General features: G+C 59.0%; 2 protein-coding genes and 1 long non-coding RNA gene across 6 annotated transcripts; 2 read left to right on the forward strand and 1 right to left on the reverse strand.

Moving 5' to 3' along the window:
• The first annotated feature begins 13 nt into the window (after positions 1 to 13).
• On the forward strand, positions 14 to 4,566 carry PPT1 (palmitoyl-protein thioesterase 1). The gene is made up of 9 exons (XM_080566998.1): positions 14 to 171; positions 272 to 381; positions 1,193 to 1,320; positions 1,612 to 1,682; positions 2,500 to 2,602; positions 2,679 to 2,769; positions 3,263 to 3,361; positions 3,582 to 3,653; positions 3,828 to 4,566. Exons 1-9 carry the CDS (start codon positions 72 to 74, stop codon positions 3,948 to 3,950), a joined length of 897 nt encoding a protein of 298 aa, XP_080423124.1. The 5' UTR covers positions 14 to 71; the 3' UTR covers positions 3,951 to 4,566.
• Positions 2,773 to 3,098, forward strand: LOC308182419. The gene is made up of 2 exons (XR_013941816.1): positions 2,773 to 2,815; positions 2,918 to 3,098. It is a non-coding gene; the product is annotated as an uncharacterized lncRNA (long non-coding RNA).
• Positions 4,567 to 4,746: 180 nt separating the features above from the next.
• CAP1 (cyclase associated actin cytoskeleton regulatory protein 1) lies at positions 4,747 to 15,950 on the reverse strand. Of its 4 annotated transcripts, none has more exons than XM_080566996.1 (13): positions 15,830 to 15,950; positions 12,482 to 12,593; positions 12,134 to 12,234; positions 11,413 to 11,490; positions 9,763 to 9,906; positions 9,568 to 9,653; positions 8,917 to 9,022; positions 8,632 to 8,809; positions 7,767 to 7,954; positions 7,436 to 7,559; positions 7,251 to 7,333; positions 6,557 to 6,700; positions 4,747 to 6,159 (listed from the first exon to the last, which is right to left on the reverse strand). In XM_080566996.1, the coding sequence occupies exons 2-13, from the start codon at positions 12,573 to 12,575 to the stop codon at positions 6,076 to 6,078; spliced, it is 1,410 nt and encodes a 469-aa protein (XP_080423122.1). In that variant the 5' UTR covers positions 12,576 to 12,593; positions 15,830 to 15,950; the 3' UTR covers positions 4,747 to 6,075. The 4 variants fall into 4 exon arrangements, with proteins under 4 accessions (XP_080423122.1, XP_080423121.1, XP_080423120.1 ...); XM_080566995.1 differs by lacking the exon at positions 15,830 to 15,950 and adding an exon at positions 14,905 to 15,184; XM_080566994.1 differs by lacking the exon at positions 15,830 to 15,950 and adding an exon at positions 14,842 to 14,964.
• Positions 15,951 to 16,860: the final 910 nt, after the last annotated feature.

Below are 16,860 nucleotides of genomic sequence, written 5' to 3' on the forward strand. Positions count from 1 at the left end.
GCCCCCTCCTGCTCGGCTCCCGCCCGCCGCCGCGTGACCGGCGCGGCGCGCGTGTCACGTGACCATTCAAGATGGCGACGCTCCGCGCGGCGGTGCCGCTGCTGCTGTGGCTGGGCCTGGGCCCCGGCCTGGGCCGCGCGGCCCCGCCCGTGGTGCTGTGGCACGGCATGGGTGGGTGGCTGGGCGCGGGGCGGCAGCGGGGCGACTCGCGGGGGGCCGCCGGGGGCCGCCGGGCCGTGCCGGGCCGTGACGCTGCGCCGTTGCCTTGCAGGAGACAGCTGCTGCAACCCGCGCAGCATGGGCTACATCCGCGCCGTGCTGCAGCGCCGCCTGCCCGGCACCTACGTGCTGGCCCTGCGCCTCGGCGCCTCGCCCCTGCAGGTAGCGGCGGCCGCGGGGGGGGGGGGGGGGGGGGGGGGGGGGGGGCTGGGCGCAGGCGTTAACGCGGCCCGGGGTGCCGCGGGGCGCCCCCGGTAGTTGTCGGTAGCTGGTTACCCCCGGTAATTGCTGGTAATTGGTTACCTCCGGTAATTGGTTACCTCAGAGGTAACCGGCCGGACGGGCAGGAGCCAACAGCATCGAGGTAACACCTGTAGGAAAGAGGTGGGGAAAAACAACCCCCTCGTCTGAACTGGGTCAATGTGCGCAGCCACTGCTGGGCGCTGATCGGGACCGTCCCAGGCAGTACGGGACGCGGGGGGACGCCCCGCTGTCCCGGTTAAAGCCTCATCCCGCTGTCCCTTCTGATTCCAGAGGACGCGCTCGCTGTACGGCTTCAGTGCAACAGACACAGGCTGCTCCTGCGCCTTTGTGTTCTTGTCCGTTCTGCGTACCCCTACGAAATTTCTTCAAATTGTCAGAATAACGAGCAACGTATGTTATTTTCTGGGACCTGGAAAGGGCAGGTGGAGGTTGATTTGTACATACGTGTATAAAACACATACAAAATCTGAAGGAACTGAAATTGGGAAGAAGGCTGGGGAAGCGGCACTGTTCTCTGAGGCAGTTTGGCAGGCAGAGTAGGAAGAAAGTTGCGCTGATGGGAATCCTCAGAGCCTGAATTTCGTTTCCGTCATCTCATGAAGGTTAAGGTCTCTTTCACAAGTGGAGCTTTTAGTGCTCAGTTTGCAGAAATGAAAATAATGTAAGCCATGGTAAAGGTACCAGTTGTGCTTCCTAATCTGGCTGTCAGGACGTGGAGAACAGCTTCTTCATGAACGCGAACGACCAAGTGAGAGAGGTGTGCAGCCAGCTCGCCAAGGACCCGCACCTGAAAGGAGGCTACAACGCAATCGGCTTCTCCCAAGGGGGGCAGTTCCTGTAAGTTGACATTTCTGTTCCGCTTCCAGTGATTTTTTTGGGGGGTTGATTTTGATTTTAAATTCTCCTGAAGTACGAAGCAGATGTAAACAGACAAATCCCTTCCTAAAGGTGGGAGCACTCCAAATGAGGCGAGACTCCAGAAGGAGACCCCAGTCTCCTCTCCCAGCACGGCGCGATTCTCTAGGCAAACATCACCCGGGTGCCTGAGCCCACGCTGCAGCAAGCTGAGCAGCGTTCGTGGCCGGGGTGCTCGCGGCGCTAACTCAGCTCCTCCTCCTTTCTCCACAGGAGGGCGGTGGCCCAGAGGTGTCCTTCTCCTCCCATGTTCAATCTGATCTCCGTTGGGGGGCAGCACCAAGGTAGCGTCCTCTTACCCTGTCTGGTGGAGGGCGGGGGGCTCTTGTCGGCAGGAGGAGGGAGGTTTTTGACCTCTTCCTGAAAAACAGCAGGCTTCTCCGGAATCAAGCTGTCCCTTTGTTCTCTAAACACGGTGGCCTGCTTTGGCTCAGTCGCTACCTTCTGGCTTGACTGGCACTGAGAAGGGACGTGTGTAAGTAGAAGACTTCTCAGGAGAGCTCTTACGTACCTTGGAAGCACCTGGGATGAGTTGTTTCTGGAGAAGAAGCGTCTGAGTACACAGCGAAGCCTTTGTGACACTAAACCTTCTGGGTCACGGGGTATTCTAAAATTGGCATGTGAAAGGCTGAAGCCCCAAGGAAAGAGAGGTGCTCTTTGCAGTAGACCGAAGAGGCGCTATGAAGTGTAATTTAGGGAGCGTACAGCTAAGGGCAGCTGGCAATAGGTTTCAGATGGTCTCCCCCAGGAAGTTCCGTGGCCTGGGTCTATTTCTTTGTAGTGTCGGGGGGGGGGGAATTGCAGGGAACCACCCTGAGACCTCCAGAGAGCGCGTGAGGCGAGCTGGAGAACGTTCTGCTCGCCTGCATGCCCCCATCCTCCAGAGCAATAACCTCAGCTCAAGATGATTGTCCACTACCTTTGTGTTGGTTAGTGCCCGGGGCAGGAGGGCTGCCTAACGAGATTGGGGAATTAACGGCCTCCTGATCCCCGGGTAATTCCTGCCACCCCTCCGTAAGAGGCTGGTTCTTTACCAGCCGGAGGGATTAAGGGATTGCAGCTTGGCTCACCGGGTTGTTACATGATGGCTCCGTCCCCCAGGCGTGTACGGCTTTCCGCGCTGCCCTGGGGAGAGCTCCCATATCTGTGACTGGATCCGGAAGACTCTGGATCTGGGCGCCTACACGCAAGCTGTTCAAGAGCAGTGAGTACACTCGTCAGGCTGCAGAGGCGTGAGAAGCTGCGGGTTTCTGGCCTGATCTCTGGTTTCTCTTCTCCAGTTTGGTGCAAGCAGAGTATTGGCACGATCCTTTGAGGGAGGAGGACTACAGGAAGAACAGCATCTTCCTGGCCGACATAAACCAGGAGAGGGTACGGAGCTGGCCGGTGCATAAATCCCAGCAGGACAGCAGCAGCAGTGAGCTCCTTTGCGTTCTCCATGGCAGTACCTTTGCTGGAGTTCAAAGGGAGCATTTTTTGCCCTGCACCCCAGGAGCGTACGAAGTGTTTGCCCTGGTAGATTTGTGATGGAGGCTTGGCCACGCCAGAGCAGCTCCTGTGTCCCTGTGCCCCGTCAAGGATGCGCCAAGTGCTTGGCCCTCCCGTCACCTTTCCCCTGGCGACTCCTCTCCCTGCCCCGGAAGGCAGCAGAGGACCGGCCCCTTTGTACAGCCTGGAGAGGAGGCTGAATGCCACGAGCACAGCGAAGGCAGAGCACAGGAAAGCACCTTCCTGCCTCCGAGGCTGGTGCAGGCCGGGGCTTCCTTCGCTGGTGCAGCGCGAGTTGGAGCGGGCAGTCTCCCAGCCGCCGTCCCTCCCGGTGGCCGTTCCGTGACCGGGGTCTTTCTGTGTTGCTTTCACCCAGGGCATCAATGAGACGTACAAGAAAAACCTGATGGCTTTGAAAAAGTTTGTGATGGTGAAATTTCTCAACGACACGATGGTTGACCCTCCGATCTCTGAGGTGAGGCAGGCAGGGCAGGTGCTCCTTTCAGGCGGTGTTTTGGGTCTTGCTTGCTCAGTTGTGGTTTGTCCTTCTGTGGCAGAGCTTTTCTGAGGAGCAGGCTGAGCGCAGAGGCGTGCTGTTGTGCCTCCCACAGCAGCACGTCTCCGGAATCGGTCAGTAAGTCCGTCTGCCTTCCGGGAGCCCTTCGGTAACTGTTCCCTTGTGTTTCCTCTGGCAGTGGTTTGGGTATTACAAAAGCGGCCAAGCCAAGGAGACGGTTCCACTGAGGGAGACCCCGCTGTACACAGAGGTACGTTCTGCTGGGGGCTGAGGGGGCTCTGCAGTTCCCACTCAATTCTAGCCCGCCAGCCCCTTGTGCCGCAGCCGCGGTCTGTGACCAGCAGCACTGCTCTCGGGTGGGCTCCCCAGCTGTCACCGGGCTGCAGCAGCCCTCGGGATGCTCTCAGCACACTTCTCTTTTCAGGACCGCCTCGGGCTGCAGGAGATGGACAAAGCAGGAAAGCTGGTGTTCCTGGGGGTGGAAGGGGATCACCTGCAGTTCTCAGAGGAGTGGTTCTGTACCACCATCCTCCCCTTCCTCCAGTGAGGCACCCTGGGGGGGCTCCCCGTAGTTAATGCAGCTGCTACTGTGCAAGAGTACTTCGTGTACAAGCCTGCAGGGAAGCTGGGGAAGGGGGTGGGGTGGGGGGGGGAATTAATCTCAGTGCTTCTGCAGGGTGCAGCGGTAGCACCTGCTGCACTGCAACAAGAGACGGCTGTGACCACGCTCCGACAGGGGTGGGCTGAGCCCTGCACTGCCGCTGAAGCGCTCCGTCCCCCTGCTGGGCTCAGAGCGGTGGTTGTGCTGGGCAGTTGGTGACGGTGAAATAACTGAGCTGCTTGAGAGGTTTAAGTCACACTCAGCCCCCGTTGCCTGTTCCTCTCCAGAAGCACTGGCAGCATTAACCAAAATCACTAGTGCAGGAACGCAGCGTCTCCAAAGGGGATAAGCGAATAGACTTAGCGTGGCCATATGCAGGGGAGAGAGAGAGAGTAGTCTTGCTGTCAGGCTGGGGAAAGAGACCGCATTTAGGAGGTCCTGGGGAAAAGGGCGTTTTAAATTAAGTGGGTATTAACAGCTTGAACCATTTTCAACTAATGGCTTGTTTTATGCACTTTTGTACAACTGAAATCAATAAAGACCTTTACATCTAACCACCTAACACAACAGAGGTGCAATTTGACAACTACTGCTCGGTTGATTCAAAGAGAGCTGAGGAAAGGCTGGGCTCCCCCCGGGGGAGGTCATCTTCAGAGCAACCTAGGCAGGGCCAGGCAGCACGGGGCATCCTGTCCCCCCGGAGTTCTCTTGTGCCTCCAAGAAGAGCAAACAGGAGACGCTGTAATGAGCAAGTTGGCATTAACTTTATTCTATCTTCTGTATAATCTTAAGTACATAAGAAAGGTTTTTATTTTTCACAAGCCTCAGGAGAAGACAAGTACAAGTCACAGGACAGTCTTAAAATAAAAAAATTGCATATTTTTTTGTAAGTTTTGTCCTAGAGAAAAAGAACATTGACACTTTACCGAGGAAATGCATTTACGATATGCTTATGCCACCCGAGGCATTGGAAAAATGAAGGTCAAAGCACGTGCAGCTCCCTTTACGGGTCAATACAGTACTGAGGTGTAGATCCATCACTCTGCTCCAGGGCCCTGGAACAGAGGCTGCAAGCTTCCACCAATGTAAAGAGCCAAGCAAGGGGGAAGGGGAGGTCAAGGAGATTCACGCAATGGTGACTGATTGCAGATGAGGAAGAGAGTGATGAACCAACTTGATCCAACCTGGGTATCAATAATACTGCACTACTGACCTGGAATGAAGGAGACCCTTCCCCTGCAGGAGGGGACAGGTTCAGAACCGTCCTGGAGCACTGAACCTGAGTTCAGCTGCTCCGAGCAGGAAGCCCTGGGGTAAAGATTCCCTTGAGAGGATGGAGGGCTCACGGGAAGAGGTTAGAGCTCAGCTCCAAGCTACCAGCCAGACTGCCGGGGGGGGAAACTGCAGCGACTCCACCGCAGTCTTCCTGTGGCACGGGTTAATAAAAAGCCTCCTGTCATGGCACAGTCAGAAACGCACTGAGCTAGTAGGAATGATGAAAGGAAAATCAAGGTAGAATGCTATGGCCCAAGTCCTCAGCCTTTGGTCCAACAAAGCCATTCCCATGTCCTGTAATGCCACTGATTAGTACGTAGGGCTGGAATAAGCAGCTCCCAGGAACTTCAGACATTTGCAATGGCAACTGTGTGCTTCTGGACCCCAACAGACAACAGTATTTGTTAAAAAGGGGACAACACTCCTCTCTCACGTGAACAGTTTGCTTAAAGGCAATACAAAAATTAAAACAAAACCCGAACAACACTCTGAAAGCCAACCGCCAGTACTGGCTGTGAAGTTCACCCAAAATCTGACACGATCAATTGGTGCAGTTAGATCAGACAAGGGGAGGGGGAAAAATACACCTTCCTGCTAATAGATGTGGACAATAACTGACCCGCCACCTATACCACATCCCAGCCAGAGGTATTTCAGTGACGGCAGGTAGCTGTGTCTCTCGGGTAGAAGAGAAGCAGTTTGAGAGCAGAAAGGTACAAGAAATCTAAGAGAATCATCTGAAAGCAGATTTGTCCCACAGCAGGGCCAGGGGAGGGCGTGAGCCTTGGAGCTGTTCTTAGCCAGCAATTTCCGTCACAGTGGTAACCAGCTTCTGACCATTCCACACCGTCTTGAACTGTTCTGGGACTGGGAATTCAGTCTGGAGGGTAAAAACAGAAATCTGTGGTCATACATCTCCATTTGCAACTGAAACTAGTAGCTACTATCACTGCTTCAGGCACTTGTTTTCTTAAGTCTCTGGTACGTCCCCTCCGGCACCAACAAGCGCTTCCTGTTCTGGCCCCCAGAGATCTTGAGGAAGAGGAAACTCTCACCAAACAGCAAGCGTCTCAGTGTACAGACAGACAACTTGATTTGCCGATTTTAGCCTCCAATCATCATTCACAACCCCCGAGTCTAGGATTAAAATGGCGAGTCTAGAATTGTACCTCCAGACCTCACTGCGACTGTGATATTCCCTGCGGGTCTCAAAATCAGAATCACGCCTTCCCCCTCCTCTTGCAGACCTCCACACGGAGCGCAAAAATAACACTTACAAAGTCACCGCCCTCCGTGGGAATAAGGACATTCATCTCCGATGACTTGGCACTGACGATTTCGCAGTCTAGGGAGTTCTTGCTCAGGTACACGTGGCAGCCGTCTGTTTTGTTGATGGAGATTGTTGGCACTTTACCCATTACCTAGCCGCGAACAAAGCAGCAGTTAGAGGAGCATCAGCGGGAAGTGGGAAGCCACATTTTTCTTTTTGCACTGGTTTTTAAGGCAAGAGGTCTGACTCCAGTTCCCCACCACAGTCACACTGAACTCAAGTACTCACACTTCTGGCAAGAATCCAGGGTTATTTCTTGATTTGGTCTTTTAAGAACAAAACCAAAGGAAAGGCTGGGCAAGCTGCCCATCCCAAATCAGACACCAAAACTGGAATCAGAATACATTCATTCTCCTGCTCGCCTCCTACTTTGGCAGCCGGATCCTGCTGCCTGCCTCACAGAGACTGATCTTTTATTTAGATCCCTGAAGCAGCTCACTGAGACAAATTTCAGCCCTCTTCCCGAGGGCCGGGCAGGCTCAGCTGCAGAGCAGTAGGACAGAAGGCGTTTCATGAGCCTTCTCCACAGGTGCGTATTCCCGTTCTGGAAACTCAGCTACTGAGAGCAGCAGATGCTACCGGAGCCCTGTTGTGCAGTGCAGCATCACACCCCAGGCAGAGAGCAGGACGCAGACGCTCACCTGAACTTTAACGTCCCTGCTGTTTATGATCTCTACGATGCCCACCACGTCGTCAAACACCAGACCTAGCTTCTTACAGTTATCTGCAAAGACAAGACAGAGCAGCTCACAAAAAGGTTGTGGAGATTCAGCCTTCTGCAAACAGACCAGCACGCAGAAGCAGTTTTCAGGGTTGCTCTACTTACCAAGGGTGATGGAGTTGATCTTGCCTTTGATTTGGAGTGTACTATTTGTGCACTTGAAAACGTAAGCTACTTGCTTCAGTTCTGTATCGCTGATTACCAGGTTAGTGGCATTCTCCTGGTTTTCCTGAAAAGGAGAGGAAAACGCGCTTTATTTTTAGAACAGAGACCAATTCATCCATAAGCACAGCAGGGTAGTGGAGCCCCTTTAAAAGGGAATTAATTGCATGCAGCACCGGGCTAATGGATCTTACAAGAAAGGTCTTGTGGAGACCCCTTCCCTGCTGTAAGCTCCCATCCCTCCAACCCACACATACTGATGCCAGGCACTCACCACTCTCCACTTTTTGCCCTCTAATTCTAGTATTGCAGGTTGCTTTGGAGAGGTTTTTTGGGAAGGATTAGCACTACAGGCTGGTTTGGGAGCAGTGAAAGGTTTGGGTCCACTTCTTATAGGACCTCCTTGGTTCTTCAGTGCTGGGTTCTTGTGGGTCTTCATGTCATCTGAAACATGTCTTAAGCCTGCAAAAGAAATCAAGCCTGAGCTCCAGCTCTCCACTGACAGCGCAGGTTCCCAAACACCAGACATCAGTAATCAGCATGATGACGTTTCTCAGAATGCAGATAAATTCTTGAGTTTGGGCCTAAACTGAGCCCAGCCACGAGTGACAAGTCAAAGAGGGAGCCAGAAACACTGAAGCAGCGTTCATGAGGACGTTCGGTGGAACCAGAAGGCCCCCTCCTGCTGTTCCACTCCGCAGCTGGAAGGAGCCTTGAGCCAAGCAGCTCACCTTTGTGCCACATCTGTCCTGGTCCGCCAGCCAGGGGGGGATGTTTGTGCAGATATGAGTAGGTGTGAAACCGCACCTTTGGTACTTGAGGCAGGACAGGTATGCAACCGAAGAGCCCCCCGCCCTCCATCCCAAAGAGCAATTAATCTCTTGCCCCCCTCGACAGAGGAGGCTGAGAACACCAACTCAGACGGGCTCCCTTTGTCCTTGCGAATTGCCTCAGGGCCGCTCCTGGCTCCCAGCTTCACGCTCAGACCAGACGGTCTTTTGTTTGTGAGCCTACTTCCCAGAAGCAGGGATGTTCAGGGACAGCAGCAAAACAAGGATCCGAAACGCCAGCCTGGTCGGACCCGCAGCACAGCGGCATTCTCCTCGTGGCTGCCCTGCCCTGCCCGCCGCGCCACTCACCAGACGTGATGCCTTCCCCCCGGTTGATCTGGGCGAAGAGCGCCGAGCGGGAGGCAGAGTCGTCGCTGCTGGAGCCGGTGGGGGCAGGAGCAGGAGGGGGAGGAGGGCCCGGGGGGGGCGGCGCAGCCCCTGCGGGGGGAGCGGATGGCGCTTTAGCCCCTTCTGTTGCTACAGGACCCTGTAAGAGGCCAGCAAGAGGAAAGGCCATTGCACAAGCTCCACGTCTGCTGCAATAATCACGCAATACCCGCCCGAGAAGTCCCTGCAGATGCAGCCAGCACTTACTGTTTTGCTCCAGGTCAGCCCCGTGGTGTGATACTCTTTGATATAGGCCTGCAGCTCTGTCCAGATACTCAGGTAAGCTTTCACCCAGTCCACTTGCTTTTTATCTCTAGAATACAAGGAGATCATGAGGAGGCAGCAGGCGCATTTACCATCAAAACCCACGGATTATAGAGAGATCTTTACATCCCTCCCTCTCTCGGACTGCAGGCAGGACTCAGCTGGACTAGCACAGCCGTCTCACACCTGAGCACCGAGTTCTAGCTTCAGGATTAATCTTGCACCTGCAGGCAGGAGGCCAGAGGCCTGCTCTGTTCTGTAGCGTATTTTAATTGAGGGGTCTGGTAATCCTAACGAGACCCGTTCCTGAGACAAAGCTCACCGCCCTGGGGAGCAGTTCAGCCACCAGACGATGCTGAGGCAAGAACAGCAATCCACCTGCTACTGGAGATTCCAGCTGCAACACGAACGCAAGGAATCTTAACCCTAAGGATCAGGAGAGAACAGCTGACTGAGGCTTTATAAATACACCCTGCCTTTAAAGCAAGAGGAATTAATTAAAGACCAAGGCAGCTGCGGTCAGATACCGCAGTGAACCCCGTGCACCCCGTTAGCTGTGTTCAGCGATGTCTGTAAGAGAAAAGGTGAACTTACACATCCTTGTACTCCTTAAGGATCCGGTTGGTATAAAACATGGCAGCATCAGTCATTTCTTTTACGTAAGGACCAGGCTTCGGAGCCTAAAGAAGAAAGAACACGTTGGCACGAAGCAGCTGAGGGGGCTGCCTCACCAGGGAGCCAGACTCTTCCCACCCGCCCAAGGAAACCAGCTCCCAGAGCAGTCCTTACCATGGCCACCCAGCCCAGGGCTGGGATGCTCTCGCTGACTGCCGATAAGTGATTGAACAGTTTGCTACCACGGTTCTTCTCCCTGAAATTCTGCACCACTTGGATTTGCTCCGAAATCGGTTTCAGAAGTGCCGAGAAGACATTCTGCACAACAAGGGGGACAACAATTAAGAACATCAGTGCTGCTTTGGAGCAGCTGCACGTTCATGGGCGGCCCTGCCGGGATGACGGTCATTCAGAGGAAGACTCCAACTGGCCCAAGTTGCTGCTACAGCTCCTGCCCAGGCCTGGCCCTCCCCAGGAGCTGAGCGTGGTCCCACGGCCCAGCTCCTCCAGGGCTGAAGTCATAGCTCCCAGCTGGGTTGGTACTATGGGAGTACGCCAAGAACTGTGACTCATGTGCGATCCAAGAAACACTGACAAAGCTCGTTAGTAACAAGGACAGAAATAGCATTTGCCTTCCCTGTATTCTTTTGTTCTAAGACAGTTTGTCAAATTTCTCCTCTCCTTCATAAACCCTTAGGGCAGGGGGGTGCTACGCAGGCAGTTTGAGACCCACAGCCTGCGTTACACTCAGAGCCACATGAGAGTCTCAACAAACCTATCAAGCTGGACTTCAGGATCCAAATTACTTCTCAAGTCGATCCAAGCCTTTAATACTTGAACGATAAGAATTGTTTATGTGCTGTTCACTCAGAATGATGAATGCAAGTGCTTAGAAGTCTTCCAAGGGCAAACAACTACGCATTTCCAGAGATGCCTTTTAGGCGACTTTTCTTTCCTTTAAGATCAGGAAGTGTCCTTGCGGTGGCAGCAGTGAGGGACAAATTTGGGCAAAACTTGCTTTTCAAGCTTTGACTTCCTTTTTGCTATCCGTCGTGCTGTTCACATGAAAACACAGAGGTCCCAAGGACCACTGGCCAGGCTACACTTTAAGAAGCTCCAGCCTAGCACCACCATCAAGTAACCAAGAAGCCATGAGTGAGCCAGACAATAACTGCAAAGAAAAGCAAGGTGGGATCCTGCTGCTCATGGAGAAACAGTTCCCAGCAGGGAAAAGCCAACGCACGCAGAATCAGAGTCTCAGTCACACATCCTGCTGAGGTGGCAGCCTAGGGCACAGCATTAAATTACTTGCTGAGGACAAATCAGTCCTACAAGTCTGGCTATTGTTCAGACACCACTCAAGAGAGACAGGCGTCTGTTCTGCCTTAGGAGCTTCATGCCTGAAGGTCTGTGAGTGCCACAGAACGAGAAGCACACTACACAGGCTCCTGTCTGCTTTGCATCTTAGGGAGCAGCGATTGCGCAGCGCTGGTGCCAGGAGGAACGTGAGAGGGACAGAAGCTGCGAGATGATGTTCACAAGCTGCTCTGACAGACACAGAGCGCTCGTGCTTTAATGGCTGGGAAATGCCAGTTCTGCAGCTCTGAGAACCAGCCTCTGGAATCCTGCCCAGCATTGGACGAGCACCCACAGCGGTTCACACCTTCAGCAAGTGCCACCGCACGGATCCAAGCATCTCCAGTCCTCCTCTGGTTCCTCTTTTGGAGCAACCGGAACGTCCCAGATTACCCTCAAACTGCAGCCATGCCCCGCTCCCAGGTAGGGGCACCCAGGTTCCCTGACGAGGCGATTTCCCAGACTTACCTCCGCTGGCTGCTGATGCTGCGATGCCATCACCAGCACAGACCTCTCGCTCACCAAGCCTGCGTGAACCATCTCAGCCTGAGAACAAAGAGAAACGTGACAGAGCTTCCCTTGTACCCAGCCTAACACCAACAGTCTTTCGAGCTCCTGCTGCCCCTCGCTCCTCGACCACAAGGAAGCAGTTGTGCCAATCCCAAGCCCTGGGAAGCCCGCTGGGCAGATAACGTTAGCTACCTAGGGGTGCAAAGAGCTGCCACAATTATCTCCCCACACACAGATCACGTTGCTAGGCCAGATCGTCCTTCTGGCCTCCGGATTTCTGGTAGCGAAGGCACGTCTGATCTGTGTTCCAGTCTGACAGCAGCACATCTTGGAGACACCTCTCCTCAGGGAGCGCTAACGGGAATGCAGCAGCTGTGGCTGGGCAGCGCACAGGCCGCCCACGAGCACGCGCCAAAGTCTGTAAGGAGAGAGCTGGGTGCCCGACTCCCAGAGATCTCAGAGGGAGGCGATTCACAGCGTGCACGGGTGGCAATCTGCTGGAGGTTACCTGGGCATCTGTCCCAAATCCTTGCGGGTTATTAACATCCGAATCCTTACGCATTAACATCCGACAACACAGCGCTAAAGGAACGCAAACACTGACAGCAAACCCGGCCCTGAACAGCCCCGGGGGACAAGCAGCTGTTCGGGACGGAGGAAGAAGAAAGCGATTCCTTACGTGCTTCTGCACATCCCCGCCAACTTCTTTGCTGATCTTCATGTACTCAGCCACCGGGCCGGCCAGAAGGGCATCGAACGCCTGCACGTACTGAGCCACTCCTGCAGGGAAGGACGCAGAGTGTGGGCACCACCGCCATGCCCCCCGAGGGGGGCAGCGGGCACCCCGACGTGCAGTGAGCGCAGGCAGGGGAAGCTCTGCACCCGCAGGAAGTTCTCTTCTCAGCCAGCGCGCGAGTGCAGCGGGGCTGCGGTTGCTATCTCCTGCCAAACTCGCTTCCCCTGCGCACGGGCAGCCCCTGCAGCAGCCCCGCAGAGCCTGCCGGGTGCTGGGCCCGCGGCGCCTTACCCTTGGAGGAGCCATCCCCACACATGCCGGGGCCTTGGCACACCGTCTCCAGGCGCTCCACAGCCTTCTCCAGCCGCTCCACCAGCCTCTCCATGTCCGCTCCGTCCACGACCTGAACACACACAACGCATTCGCGTCTTCCGGCAGCAGGAGAGCCGCGTGCCAAGCGTTGGAGCGTTGGTCAGCTGTCCGGTACCAGCCCTCCCAGCTCCAGAAGAGATTCTCCCCGGCCCTGAGCCCCGGTGACGTACCCTGGCGCTGGCAGGGCTGTTTGGATACGAGCAGCCATGCACACGGCTGTTTTATATCGCCACAGGCGCTCTTTAAAGGCCACATCCTCTCTGTCCCGCCGCACGGCTCGTTACCCTTATAAGGATGTCAGAGCTCACATCTCCCAGCCTCCTGTTGACACTGCTCAGTAAAACAAAGGTCTGCACCGCGCCTCGCCGCAGCTGCTCACTGGCCAAAGTCCCGTTTATGACCGTGCAACAAATCAAACGCGAGCGCTCCGCTGGGAGGAGCCGTGGGCTCTGCAGGGCCGGAGCGGTTTCATTCTGCAAAGGCGCCCGCAGGGACCTCCCGGAGCCCCGAACGCCTCCACGGGGCGTTTGCAGCCCCGGCACCGCTGCGAGGCACCTGGCACGCACCGCGACAGGCTGCCCCCGCAGCGACGCACCCTGCTCGGACTCCCCGCCACCGGCTTTGGGATCTGAACTGCCCCGGAAAGCTGCTTTGGCACGAGTCATTTGAAGCTTCTCATCTGGACAAGTCTTGAGCACAACAGAAACTTCCCATTTAGTCCCGCTGCAGACCCAGCGCCGAGGAGCGTGATGGGTCACCCTCCGAGCACACTAACGCCCCGGGAACGCAGGGAGGGAACAGCAGCTCACCGACTGCATCCTATCTTATCGCCACCCGTCGCGATTAGGGCCTGAGCCCGGCCTCCTCCCCGCTGCAGCAGCCTGCCAAAGCTCAGAGCCCTGCCTGAAGGAGACGAGAAGGCTCTTCCCAGCGCGCCCCAAAGGGCGGGCAGGGTTTATGCCTGCCCTCACGAGCTGAGAGCAGCTCTCCCTCAGAAGCTGAGCCCGCGGCTCTCACTGCTGCTTGGCTTCCGCTCCCAAGCCCCCTCAGCCCTGCCCCACAGCCCATGTTTTCGCCCAGCTTCCCGAGGACGCGGGGCAGGCCGGCGTTAGGCACGAGCAGCACTGGCGGCACCGCACAAACGCAGCCGTTCTCAGCCCGGCCTGCCCACGCCAGCGGCGAGGCTCCGGGGGGAAGGCGGCCGTTTCCTGCCCTGCTCTGCGGAGCCGGGCAGCGGTGGCTGGGCTGGGCGGCTTCCAGATGCTGCGAGTTCAGAGGGGCTGAACCTGTGGGCGGTCGCCCGCGTAATCAGCAGCAACGAATGCCTTTTTTTTTTTTTTTTTTTTACTCCACACAGTGCAGAAACCCTGACCACAGGATCGTCAGCGCTCTGCTGCAGCCAGGGATGCATCCAGAACGGGGCTCACGTCCACACATGGGAACGCAGCCAAGAGCGGGGCTCTGCCGCCCCCCCCGCGCTCGCTAAAGGAAGCGTTTTGTCCCCAAAAAGCCACCCGTTGGGGAAGCTCTCGCGTGCCCCGGGAGCGCAGCAGGACACCGGGCGGTCCCCAGGCGCATGGGGATGGAGAGCGGGCCCGCGGGGCACACAAAGCTGCTGTTGTGCTCCGCTGATCCCCACCGCGTCCCGCGCCAGGCTCTAATCTGATCAGCCCCGGTACTGGCCTCCTGCTGCACGCCGGGCGGGGATTACCGACCAGAAAGCCCCGCCAGAGAGCGGCTCCCCGGAGCAGCGAGGCAGGCCGCTGTGAGAACAGCCCCGGGCCTGGCTGCGGGATCGAAGCCTTTAAAAGAGGAAGCATTCCTCCAGACCCAGGCTCCTTCCCCCCACCCCCCCCCACCCCCCGCGTCCTTCCTGGGCCTCTGGGGGGGGTTTCCCTGGCGGAAGCCGTGAGCCCACGGCCGGGTAAGCCTGCCGCTGCCCGGGGAATTCGGTTCAATTTAACGGGCAGCACCAGGACGACGTGACGGGTAAGCCATTTGGTAAATCGGCAACAGAGGCAGGGCTACGTGCAGGCAATGTCGGGTCCTGCAGCAGGCAGCTAAACCCAGCCCCTCCTCACCAAACCCTGACTCACCCTTCCTGCGCTCTTTGCTCTGCTCACGCAGCTCTTTCTACCTACAAACCCAGCCCGGACGAAATAAAGAGGTTTTCTGTAGGTGTCCAGGCGAGAGCCTCGCTAACGCTGCCAGCCTGAGTCTGCAACCCAGAGACTAACGCTGAGCAAAAAAAAAAAACACAAAGTGTGCTCGGGCAGTACCTGGGCAGCGTTTTGTCCACCCAACACCTCAAATGCAGAGTGATCTGTCAGCAAGAACCTAACCTCACGGGCCTCGGTGGTGTGCACGCGGCAGGATCTCGTTTGCATCCCCCGCAGAGGAAGCCGCGGCACACAGCTCGCCTCCGAGGCCTCCGAGTTCCGCGTTCTCAGGGGGGAGGAGAGGAGGGGGCCGCAGGAAGGCCTTCGGGCCGTGCAGCAGGGCCGCGGCCCCCGGCAGCAGCGTGCCGTTGGCACGGAGCCCTCCCCTCAGGACGCGAGGCAGGATTTAAAGCTGGCTCCCGTTTAAGTCCCGCCGAACGCCCGTTCCCAGCGGCAGCGGCAGGCTCGCAGCAGACGCCCCCCACACAGCGAGCACCCTGCCCGCTGCCCCGCACCTCCCCCGGGCCGGGCAGCAGCTGCGGACACCCCGTGCGGCAGCGGGCTCCCAGCCGGCCGCTCTGCGCGGGTCGGGGCAGCGGGGGGGGGGGGGGGGCAGTTGGTGCTGCCGGTAGAGGCACGGACGGCCCCGGGCACGGGCTCGCAGGAGGCCGGCCCCAGAGCAGAGCAGCGGCGAGCCCCCAGGGAAGGGGCCCGTTAAATTCGCCCGGTGCAGCCCCGGAGCCGAGCCGGGCCCCGGGGCTGCCGCTGCCGCCCGCACCGACCCGTCCGGCCCCAAGGGGCGGCCCCCGGCGGCTCCGTCCCCCGGCACCCCCCTGCCGCCGGCCGGCTCCCCGCGGAGGGCGCTGCCGGAGGCGAGGCGGGACCCAGCCGCCGACCCCGGCCCCGGGACCAGGAGGGGCCGCGCCGAGCCCCGGCGGCCGCAGCCCGGAGCCCCCCGGGCCCCGCCGCCCCCCGGCCCCGGCCCAGGGACCCGCCCTGCTCCGCGCCCGCCGCCGAGGGCTGCCCGGGGCCCTGCGCGCGGCCGCCCTGGGCCGGACCCCGCGGCCGGGCCCCCCCCGCTCCGCCCCACCCTGCCCCCCCCGCTCACCTCCCGCCGCTGCCGCTCCGCCGCCGCCGCCCAGCACCCCCCAACGCCCCGCCGCTTCCGGCCCCCGCCCCGCGCGCCGGAAGTGCGCACGGCCCGGCGCGGCGCGAGCGGAGGGGCGGGGCCTCGGCGGTCCGCGCCTTGTGATTGGCGGGTGGGTGGAGAGGGGCGTGGCCGGGGCGGGGATTCGATTTGGGGGGCGTGACCTCGGTTTTAGGGGCGTGGCCTCGGTTTTGGGGGCGGGGCCTCGGGGCGGCGGCGGCGGCAGGGCCCGGCCCGGCCCGCGGGGGGCGCTCGCGGCCGCCTCCCGCCGCCGGCCCCGCTCACGGCCGGCCCCGAGCCCTGCCCCGGCCCCGGCGGGCACTGCCCGAGGCCCGTCCCGCGCCCGGTGCGAGCGGCCGGGGGACACGGGCACGGTGACCCCGGGAGGCCGCACCGGCACCGCCCGCGCCCCGTCCCCTCTCCGCCTGCGGCTCCGTAGCCCCGCCGAGGCCCCGCCGCGGCCGCCCTGTGCCCGGTTCTGTGCCCGCAGCCCGGATCGCGCCCGCCCGCCCGTCGGCCGCCCCCTCCCGAGCCCGGTGCCCCGCGCCCAGCCGGGCAGCACGGCGCCGCCCAGCCCCCGGAGCCCCCCGGGGGTCCCAGCGCTGCCCACCCGGGGCTCGGGGGTGGGGCTCGCAGCCGGCCCGGAGGCCCCGGGGGAGGCACGGGGCGTGTGGACAACCCCTGCCAGACCCCATCGGTCCCCCCAGTGTGGTGGGGAGTGGCTCCGGCCCGTGCCCACCCCCGGTTCCATCCATTTCTGCACCCGCTGCGTGGAGCTGCTGCCCCCCAGCCACCTCCGGCCTCCTCCTCTGATTTCCCGGAGCCACGGTACACCAGCCCCGGGGCACGGCTCACGCGGCTGGCACCGGGCACAGCCACGACCGCCACAGGGAGCACGTGTCCCTCGGCACCACGAGGAGCCTGGGTGAAGCCTCAGCACCGCTCCCGGAGGCCGGCCGAAGGTGCGGGCAGCATCTCCCCGCGTGGCGCTG

This window comes from Anser brachyrhynchus (genome assembly GCF_964034855.1).
Source record: "Anser brachyrhynchus genome assembly, chromosome: 24".
Classification (NCBI taxonomy): Eukaryota; Metazoa; Chordata; class Aves; order Anseriformes; family Anatidae; genus Anser; species Anser brachyrhynchus.

What these genes read in the sequence shown, in the direction of transcription:
- PPT1 (XM_080566998.1), top strand. Translation starts at nt 72, where the DNA reads ATGGCGACGCTCCGCGCGGCGGTGCCGCTGCTGCTGTGGCTGGGCCTG. An exon ending in GGTGCTGTGGCACGGCATGG is followed by an intron (nt 172 to 271) that starts GTGGGTGGCTGG and finishes GTTGCCTTGCAG; the next exon opens with GAGACAGCTGCTGCAACCCG. An exon ending in TTGACCCTCCGATCTCTGAG is followed by an intron (nt 3,362 to 3,581) that starts GTGAGGCAGGCA and finishes TTCCTCTGGCAG; the next exon opens with TGGTTTGGGTATTACAAAAG.
- CAP1 (XM_080566994.1), bottom strand. Translation starts at nt 14,949, where the DNA reads ATGCAAACGAGATCCTGCCGCGTGCACACCACCGAGGCCCGTGAGGTT. An exon ending in CTTAAGGAGTACAAGGATGT is followed by an intron (nt 9,023 to 9,567) that starts GTAAGTTCACCT and finishes CTTGTATTCTAG; the next exon opens with AGATAAAAAGCAAGTGGACT. An exon ending in GGGGGAAGGCATCACGTCTG is followed by an intron (nt 7,955 to 8,631) that starts GTGAGTGGCGCG and finishes TTTCTTTTGCAG; the next exon opens with GCTTAAGACATGTTTCAGAT.